This window comes from Lagopus leucura, unplaced genomic scaffold, assembly GCF_019238085.1.
Source record: "Lagopus leucura isolate 7727_CA_CO unplaced genomic scaffold, USGS_WTPT01 Super-Scaffold_100001, whole genome shotgun sequence".
In the NCBI taxonomy this organism is placed as follows: domain Eukaryota; kingdom Metazoa; phylum Chordata; class Aves; order Galliformes; family Phasianidae; genus Lagopus; species Lagopus leucura.
The window spans coordinates 76,554,961-76,564,650 of NW_024962262.1; the positions used below are offsets into that span (position 1 = coordinate 76,554,961).

General features: G+C 47.4%; 1 protein-coding gene across 1 annotated transcript; it reads left to right on the forward strand.

Moving 5' to 3' along the window:
* The first annotated feature begins 499 nt into the window (after positions 1-499).
* On the forward strand, positions 500-8,151 carry ADAMTS1 (ADAM metallopeptidase with thrombospondin type 1 motif 1). The gene is made up of 9 exons (XM_042866423.1): positions 500-1,049; positions 1,153-1,499; positions 1,963-2,095; positions 2,501-2,668; positions 2,964-3,250; positions 3,381-3,567; positions 3,670-3,845; positions 4,762-4,937; positions 5,314-8,151. Exons 1-9 carry the CDS (start codon positions 500-502, stop codon positions 6,053-6,055), a joined length of 2,766 nt encoding a protein of 921 aa, XP_042722357.1. The 3' UTR covers positions 6,056-8,151.
* Positions 8,152-9,690: the final 1,539 nt, after the last annotated feature.

Sequence of the window (9,690 nt, forward strand, 5' to 3'; positions counted from 1 at the left end):
TGAGCTCACGGCCCGGGCCGAGGGGCGGCGCGGTGGGGGGCGGCGGGGCCGCGCCGGGGATGGGGGCGGCCCGGACAAACCCCATAAAGGGCGGCGGCGGCGACCGGGCTGCCGCACTCACCCCGCTCGGTGGAGGCGTTCGGATCGCGGCGGAGGGTCGGGGGCTCGCAGGCCGCCTTCGTTCCGTCCCCGCCGCCGCCCGCAAGAGTGGAAGTGCACTCGAGGCCGTCCCGGGGCTTTCGCAGGAGCGAGCGACCGAAGCTCGGAGAGCCGAAGGGGAAAGGAACGGTAACGAGCGGAGATCCGCAGAGCGGGACCCTCCGGCAGACCCCTCCCGAAAAGGCCATGGAAAAGTCTCCGCCGCCTCCGCAGTGATCGCGGACCCGCGGCCGCCCCTCCGCCGGGAGACAGCCCCGCGCCGCGAGCGCACCGCCTCGCACCGCCCGCTCAGCTTCAGCGACCGCCCGCAGCCGCCGCGCCGCCGCGCCGCCGCGCCGCGATGAGGGCCGGCGCCCGCCCGCCGCCGCCCGTGCTGGCTGCGCTGCTGGGGCTGCTGGGGCTGTGCAGCGCCCAACGCCCCGCCGCCCGCCAGGCCCTGGTGCTGCCGCGCCGCTTGGGCGCTGCCGGCGACCGGGAGCGCTTCCGCCTGGAGGCCTTCGGGGAGCGCCTGACGCTGGAGCTGGAGCCCGACAGCAGCTTCCTGGCCCCGGACTTCACCCTGCAGTACCTGGGCGGGCCGCCGCCGCCCTCCTCCTCCTCTCCGCCGCCGGGAGACGACCTCGCCCGCTGCTTCTACTCCGGCACCGTCAACCGGGACCCCGGTTCTGCCGCCGCCCTCAGCCTGTGTGCGGGGATGCGCGGCGCCTTCTCGTTGCGGGGTCGCGAGTATCTCATCCAGCCCGCGCCCGGAGCCGCGGGGCACCGCTTCGGTCCCCACCTCCTCCGCCTCCGCGGGCCCCGCGCTCCCGCCGCATCCCGCTGCGCCGTGACCGAACCGGGGGCGGGAGCCGTAGCGGCGGGACCGGAACCGGAGCCCTCGGGGCACGCAGGTACCGAGCGCGGGTGGGAGCGGGGCTTTGGGTGCTGCCCTCAGGCGCGGAGTTTTCGTGCGTTGCTCACGTGCGCACACTCTCCCTCTCTTTTTCAATGCAGAAACGAGAAGCAAAAGAAAGAAAAGATTCGTCTCCAGTCCCCGCTACGTGGAGACCATGCTGGTGGCCGACCAGTCGATGGCCGAGTTCCACGGCAGCGGACTGAAGCACTACCTCCTGACGCTGCTCTCAGTGGCGGCCAAGCTGTACAAGCACCCCAGCATCCGCAACTCCATCAGCCTGGTGGTGGTAAAGATCATGGTCATCTACGAGGAGCGCAAAGGACCCGACATCTCCTCCAATGCTGCCCTGACTCTGCGCAACTTCTGCAGCTGGCAGAAGCAGCACAACCCGCCCAGTGACCGGCACGCCGAGCACTATGACACTGCCATCCTCTTCACCAGGCAGGTGAGGGACAAGGAGGCCAAATCTACCCCGTTGCCTGTAGCTCCCCACCCCCCAAAGACTCCCAAAAAGCATTTGGAGGCACTTTGGGATCTACAAAACAGTCTGTAATTGAAATGAGTTTTTGTTGTTTAGGGTTCAGTATCCTATGTGTTGTCTTAGGTGAAGCTTACAGCGTAGGACGTGGACTCAGTGATTCTTATGGGTGTCTTCCAGCTTGGGATATTCTGTGATATGCAGTGTGTTTCTGCTGTATATTTTTAGCAGAGTCAGTATGGAAATTATGCATCCTGCTTCTACGTGTAAGCCCTGTGTATGTTCCAAAGACAGATTTTTGCCATCGTACCCATTGAAGTGCTGAATATTTATGCACTTTCCATAAGTGAAGGCAAGCTGCCAGGGTGGGATGGTTCTTGCCAAGGTGAAGGCTCTGATCTGATTAATAATGAACTGCCTTTTTTTGCAGGACCTCTGTGGTGCCAAGACATGTGATACTCTTGGGATGGCCGATGTGGGAACCGTTTGTGATCTAAACCGCAGTTGCTCTATCATAGAAGACGACGGCTTGCAGGCTGCCTTCACAACAGCCCATGAGCTAGGTACTTGAAGCTCTAAAATGCGATTTTGGCTGATTAGTTGCAGGCAGCTCGATGCAGTGAGACTGGAAGCTCCCGGTTCCACAGGCACTGGGCACCCTGTGCTGCCTTGGCAAGGCTGGAAGCACCACAGCCTGGCAGTGCAGCAGGGTTCCACTGCTGAAAGCAGTTCCAGGCCACACTGCTTTGTCTGTGAGAACTGTGTTGGACTGAGATTGCAGGAAAATAGCCTGTGAGGAGAGAGAAGATGCTCTGTAATCTGCTTAAAACTTGGCATTGTTCAGATCCCACTATTCTTTCACTATTTAAAGACCTGACTATGAGTAGCTCCAGAGTTACAGTAGCATTGGTAATGCAAAGGACAGACCTGCTGAAATCACAAACTTTTTTTTTTTTTTTGTTCCTAAGGCCACGTGTTTAACATGCCTCATGACGATGCAAAGCAGTGTGCTGGCATTAATGGAATAAGCCGGGATTTCCACATGATGGCATCCATGCTTTCCAACCTGGATCGCAGCCAGCCCTGGTCTCCGTGTAGTGCCTACATGATTACAACATTCTTGGATAATGGTCATGGTAAGATGATTAAACTTTCCATTCATGTGGCATTCATGCTCTTGTGTTTTACTGCTTTGCTTCTTTTCCCTTTTAATTAATGGAGTGCTTTCTGCTGAAGACAGCATTAACCTTTTGCATGCTGCCAATGACATTAGAAGGCCCTTAGTTGTACAAAAACGGTGGCACAGATTGGCTGGAAAACTCATGCTGCAATGCAAATGCAGTTTCACAGAAGCCAATACATTTTTCCTTTCTAAAACTGAACTCACTGACAGCACCATCTGCTCTATTTTCCTTTTCTATCCCTTTTCAGGTGAGTGTTTGTTGGACAAGCCCCACAGACCAATCCAGCTTCCTTCTGACCTGCCCGGCACGCTGTATGATGCCAACAGACAGTGCCAGTTCACTTTTGGAGATGAATCCAAGCACTGCCCTGATGCAGCCAGTACGTGCACAACTCTGTGGTGTACCGGCACTTCGGGAGGACTGCTCGTCTGCCAAACCAAACACTTCCCTTGGGCGGATGGTACCAGTTGTGGGGAAGGGAAATGGTGCATGAATGGCAAGTGTGTGAATAAAACTGAGAAGAAGCATTATGATGTAAGTATTCTACAGACTTCGAAGTTTTTTTTAGTTTAGTTTTGTTTTGTTTTTCTTTTACAAGCAGCTTGTGTTAAAGTATTTGTGGTTTCATCTAACTGTTTTGGTTTCCTTTTGCTTGTCCTTTCAGACCCCAGTGCATGGCAGCTGGGGGTCCTGGGGAGCGTGGGGAGAGTGCTCACGGAGCTGCGGCGGCGGTGTGCAGTATTCTTTCAGGGAGTGCGACAACCCTGTTCCGAGGAATGGGGGGAAGTACTGTGAGGGGAAGAGAGTGCAGTACAGGTCGTGCAACATCGAGGACTGCCCGGATAACAATGGTAATTTTTTCCCCATTTCTGAGGTGAGGGAAGGGGATCTTCTGGAGGAAGACCGTGTACAGAAGTTGATCTAATGTCCACCTGTCTTTCCTCTGCCTGCAGGCAAAACCTTTAGAGAAGAACAATGTGAAAAGCACAATGAGTTTTCCAAATCTGCCTTTGGAAGCGGACCTGCAGTGGAGTGGACACCCAAGTATGCTGGTGTCTCTCCAAAGGACAGATGCAAACTGGTCTGCAGAGCAAAAGGAACGGGATACTTCTTTGTTTTACAGCCAAAGGTATTTGAAAGCTATCGCCCATCCTCCTAAAGAAGCAGACTTCTATTTTCTCCTACTCTTTGTGAAGTTAAGAGTCAAGGAGTGTAGAAATCTGAGATTATGTTCTTCTTGTATTTAAGCTAGGTCAGAAATATGAGATTGTGTTGTATTTAAGCAGTATTCTTCCTTTCCTGCTCCATACATGTACAGTCTGATTGGTGCCAGCATGCTTTAAATACTCTGGCACATGGTTGCCGTTACTTCACACGAACCACCTCTTCTACCCACTCCACCCTAGTTTCCTTCCCTCTCCTTCCACCAATTTGATTGCACTGAGATATGTTTGGAGGATTCTTATGGTTCCTTGCCAAAATATCAGTGCTTTGTCATAGCAGTTACTAATACGCTGACAGCTTAAAATAAACAAAAGGAAAAATAACTTATCTTGCGTAGCTACTTGAACTCACTGTCATTAGACGTTGAGAGCCAGTAACTGCCAGGGTGATGACACAGATATTTATTGTAGAGGAGTACTCGTAGAAGGAAAGGATTGATTGGACGCCATTAAAAGCAATTTTAGTTCTGTACTTTCTTTTACACTCGCTTCTAGTGACATGAGAAGAAAAACGTCCTCTACACATAGTTACTAACAATTCTGTAGACTTCTTCTGGAGTGGGGTAGGTGTTAATAAAAACCGAAACTGCTTGTTTTCTTTAATCACTACGGCATTATCTTTTTTTCAAGTGAGTTGAAGAATCATTATGTAGCTCCAACTACCTACAGACTGCTTTGGTTTCTAGTTTGAAAGGCCTTAAAAATCTGGGTGCTGCAGGCCTTCCCTCTGTTCATATTCTTCATTTTGTATGTATTTTGTTTGCAATTTCAAAGGAATGTGCATTTTCTAATTGAATGCCTTCCTCCTGGTTTCCTGTGAAGGTTGTGGATGGCACCCCGTGTAGCCCCGACTCCACCTCCGTGTGCGTCCAGGGACAGTGCGTGAAGGCTGGCTGTGACCGGATGATAGGCTCCAATAAGAAGTTTGACAAATGCGGGATCTGCGGTGGCAATGGATCCACTTGTAAAAAAGTGTCTGGAACACTTGTTAGAGCAAAGTGAGTGCTTGAGCGCAGCTGCTGTTTTGTTCTGGGGAATGCTTTGTGGGTGTAGGCTTTTTGGTTTCCAAGTCAGTGAGATACTGTCTCAGTTTATCCTTGGAAGTGAGATTTGTTCTGTCAAAGACAGTTGACTGATGATGACTCACAGTTAGATCTCAGTGTTAAAGGAAGCATGTTACATGGGACATGCCTTTGCCACAGCAATAATGTGGGATGTGGCTTTGCAAATCTCTTAATCCATTAGTTCTATTAGGTCAGCAACTTGTGAGCCTCATGCTTTGGCTCCAAATGAAATTCAGCCTTGTGTGAGGCAGCTCCTCCCCTGTCCCAGAGATCAGTGGAGAACTCAGTCTTTCTTTTTTCTCTTGGGCAGACCGGGCTACCACGACGTGGTCACCATTCCAGCTGGGGCAACCAATATCGAGGTGAAGCAGCGGAACCACAGAGGTGCTAGGCATGATGGCAGCTTCCTGGCCATCAAAGCTGCAGATGGCACCTATGTCCTCAACGGTGATTACACCCTGTCAACGCTGGAGCAGGACATCACCTACAAGGGCAGTGTGCTGAGATACAGCGGCTCCTCTGCAGCTCTGGAGAGGATCCGCAGTTTCAGCCCTCTAAAGGAGCCTCTGACCATCCAAGTCCTCACAGTGGGGGACCTGCCACAGCCTAAGATCAAGTTCACCTATTTTGTGAAGAAGCCTGCTCAGCCTGCGTCAGAGAAGGTGCCCAGTAAAAAGAAAGAGTCCTTCAATGCCATCAAGGAGATCATCTCCTCTGAGTGGGTCATTGAGGAGTGGGGCGAGTGCTCCAAGTCGTGTGGCTCAGGCTGGCAGCGGCGGGCAGTGGAGTGTCGGGACCCCCAGGGGCGGCCAGCCACTGACTGTGCCCGGGAGCTGAAGCCCAGTGATATCCGTCCCTGTGCTGATATTCCCTGCCCACAGTGGCAACTGGGGGACTGGTCGGCTTGCTCTAAGACGTGCGGGAAAGGTTTCAAAAAGAGGTTGTTGAAATGTATTTCTTACGATGGCGGCGTGCTGCCACAAGAAAGCTGTGAGCCTTCCAAGAAACCGAAGCACCTGATAGACTTCTGCAATGTTACGGACTGTAGTTAAATAGTATAAGTTGGGAAAGCTAATTTTTTTTTTTTTTTCCTTCAGAACAATGCACTGAAAATAAGAGGGTTAGAGGTAGCGCATACGTTTTGCATACAAAATTTATGGTGAGGATCCATTGAGGTGGGACAGTGAAAATAACCTTTGTTGGCATTGCATCCTAAAACTACCCTGCCAACTGCAGATTTGATAGGATAGCAGACCAATCTCACTCACTCTTCTTCAGCAGAGAAGGCCCTAGGGTAATATAACTTCCTTTTTTAAAGTCTGTTACAAATTAAAACATGAGCAGTGGCCAAAGCATGTTTAAGCAAACATTTTGGGGTTGGTTAATTCTCCCTTCTTTTGGATTTATATTGTGGTACTGATCAAGTCCCCACACGTAAGAAGAGAAGACAAAGGGGAGTGGAAAAGATAGCTTAAAATCATTGGTCAGGGCTTACCTACCTCACAAAGGGCAAAACACAGGATTAGAAAAGGAGCTTTAACTAAGTCATTCATGGCTGCTATTGTTTCAGAGAACAGTTTTATATAAAAACAAAGCCATATTCTCTACCTGTAAAGAGTAAGAAATAGCAAAAACTCTACTCCACAAATAACTAGAATGTCATTCTTTCATTATTTCCTTTAAAGCATCTTTATGTCATTCCAATGTTCCTGTCCATTTTTCTTATCCACTTTAATGCCACTGTAGTGACATCTAATGCACAGGCTAGAAAAAGTGGAAATCTTCATGGAGCAGGTAGCAGCTATGAGTAGTTGCTCTTTGTGCCTTCTGCACACCTTCCACTGGCTTTTTTTGATTTGAGCTTGGCTCTACCATCCTGTCAACCAGACTAGTGGCAGTGGGTGTTTCAGTCAGTGCTCTCATGTTATTTTTCCCTTACCCCAGCTGATAGCAATTGTTTGCATTTGGATGAAAAGACAGCAAGAAATCCCCTATGAATGGGAACCTCTCCTAAATGGCCTCTGATAGGTTTGTAGTGCTCAAATCACTGATAAGGCGGGAAGACAAAGCTGAAGGATAGCAGGTCCATCCACAGCAGTACGCCAGCATTTGCATAATTAAAGTTTGTGCCAGTCCATAGACAATGAGAGAATATGGCTTTCCATATGTATATAGTAAAATATATTACTATAGATGTTACATACTTTATAAGTATTTTATATTTCTTTCCCTTCTGGGAAGGGTTATAATTTGTAATAAATGCATATAATGAGCATATTTATTTTTATACTTCTTGTCTAATGTGATCTTCTAAGTTATCGCTTTTTTAAAAGGACATATAACAAGGATAGAGTATTTATACAGTATAATATGTTACTAGAAGTAATAAATGGACCCTATAAATTTTGAAAGTGGAGCGTCTTTATTTCACTGGAGTAAAACGAGTCTGCCTTAGAATCCAAGCTTATTCTGCTTGACAATGTTACAAAGAAAGCTAAACCACATTTTTCTAAAATACCAGTAGCTTAGGCTACTAATAGACTACGTTAGTTAAGGGGTTTGGAAAACTCTACCTGTACATTAGAAAGGGTGATTTTGTATTTTATTGCTTAACTACTATCTGGGTGCTCAGTACTGTTGTTTCATCTTCAAAAATATGGACTGCTGCTAGACAGACACCTCTGATTTTAATAAGGGCTTACAGAGGGAATATTGCTGTCAGTGGTGTATATAACAAAAAATAAATAAATAAATAAAGGTACAAAAGTAGCAGTTTTACCTGCTCCACTTAACCTTACCTACTGGGAAAGACGCTTTTGGAATTTAAAACCATTAACTAGCAGTCAGAGGTTTCCCTCACAAAATTCTGGAGGGCCTCATGATCACGTTCTTCTAATTACTTGTAAAAGTACTGTATGAATGAACTGTTCTAACTGTTAGTAACACGTTTCATAATGTTGAAATACATACTAAGCGTTAAGAAACTGATTTTTTGCTCCCTCATTTCTGATCTCATGACTACTCCAGTTGAGGGAAAATCTTCTGTTGAGCTCAGTGGGATTCTTGCCATGGAATTTGAGACATCAGTCATCTATGAATACTTTTGGCTTTGTGTCATGTAAAAATCTATTAAAACTTCCTTTGCCAATGTTTGGACTCTGTCTTGCAGAAATTGTTCCCACTTTATTCCAAGGATAAAATCCTGGCCCTTCTAAAGCACATAGAAAAATTTTCATCATGTCACACTTAATCATTAACTATTACTTTGTCTTTGACATGCAAAAATACTGGGGAACATTTTACTTTGTAGTGTTATTTAGGAGACGGCCACTTTACTTTTTCATAAACGCTTAAGAGTATTTTTATTTGCTTACATTTGCATACAGAAAGGGTGGTTGGGCATTGGAAGTGGTAGAATCATCATCCCTGGAGGTATTTAAGGGATGTGTGGATGCAGTGCTTGGAGTGGACAAGTGGTGGGCTTGGAGATCTTAAGGGTCTTTTCCAACCTAAATGATTCTTTGATTCTATTCATATGCATGTGTATACTGCAACAAGTTTAATTTAGGAATATATAGATATATACATTTGCAAGAGAAATAACTAATTTTCAGTTGTTCTTAATCCTTGTAGACTCTGTATCCTAACAAAAAGCTGTTTGTTGGTGTTGCCTGAAACACACTTCATTTAAGAGCCTAAGGAGCTAGTGTCCCGTAACTGCAAGATATTCCATATCTACCAAATTGGCAAGGTCCCCTGACTTCTGGTTGAGGGTCATTGCCCAGTTTTGCTCTCATCAACCTAGACTCAAGGCAGGGCTGAGAAAATCCTGCAGACAAAACAGCTTCCTCTAGACCTGCCCATATCAATTAGAGCAAGCCCTGGGTGTTGACTTACACTTCTCTTGCAGTAGCACTTGGGGCTGTTTGGGAGGAAACAATGATATTTTATAGGCACCACCTTTCACACAGAAGGGAATTTGGATCCCATTAAATGCAGCAATTTACTTTTTCTTTTTTTTAACAAGAAACACTTTCAGTGCCTTTCTGAAGTGCCCATATTACTTGAGTTAGCTCTAGTTAATTACAGGGCTGAGTGATCTAAGTGAGGAGTTGGAAGTTGTGAGGGAAATTAAACACACTTACATTTTACAGTAAGAAATGGCAACAGCAACACCTTTCACACTCTTGCAGAAGGTTGCATAATAAAATCAGTGATGAAGTAATAAAAGGCTATGATAGCCTAATTTCTATAGTGGCACTCATTTCTTTAGAGCATGAACACAGCAGCAGCTGGTTGGCTCATAACCCACAGTTGTAACGCAGAAGACCAAGACTTCATTTCCAACTCAATTTACTCACTACATATTTTTCTTTGACCAGTCCATGAATCTTTAGCAGTTGCATCTTTTAGACAGTAATATGGTTCTTGAAATTATATCCTGCTTTTAAGGTGAGTTACAGAAGACAGGGGAGATTCAGAATGGATATTAAGAACAATTTCTTCTCAGCAAGAGCAGTGCTGCAGTGGCACAGGCTGCCCAGGGAGGTGGTGCAGTCACCGTCCCTGAGGTGTTCAGGAGCCGTGTGGATGTGGCACTGAGGGACGTGGGCAGTGCGCGTGGGGGGGTGGGCTGGTGGTTGGACTGGGGGATCTTAGAGGTCTTTTCCAACCTTCATGATTCTAT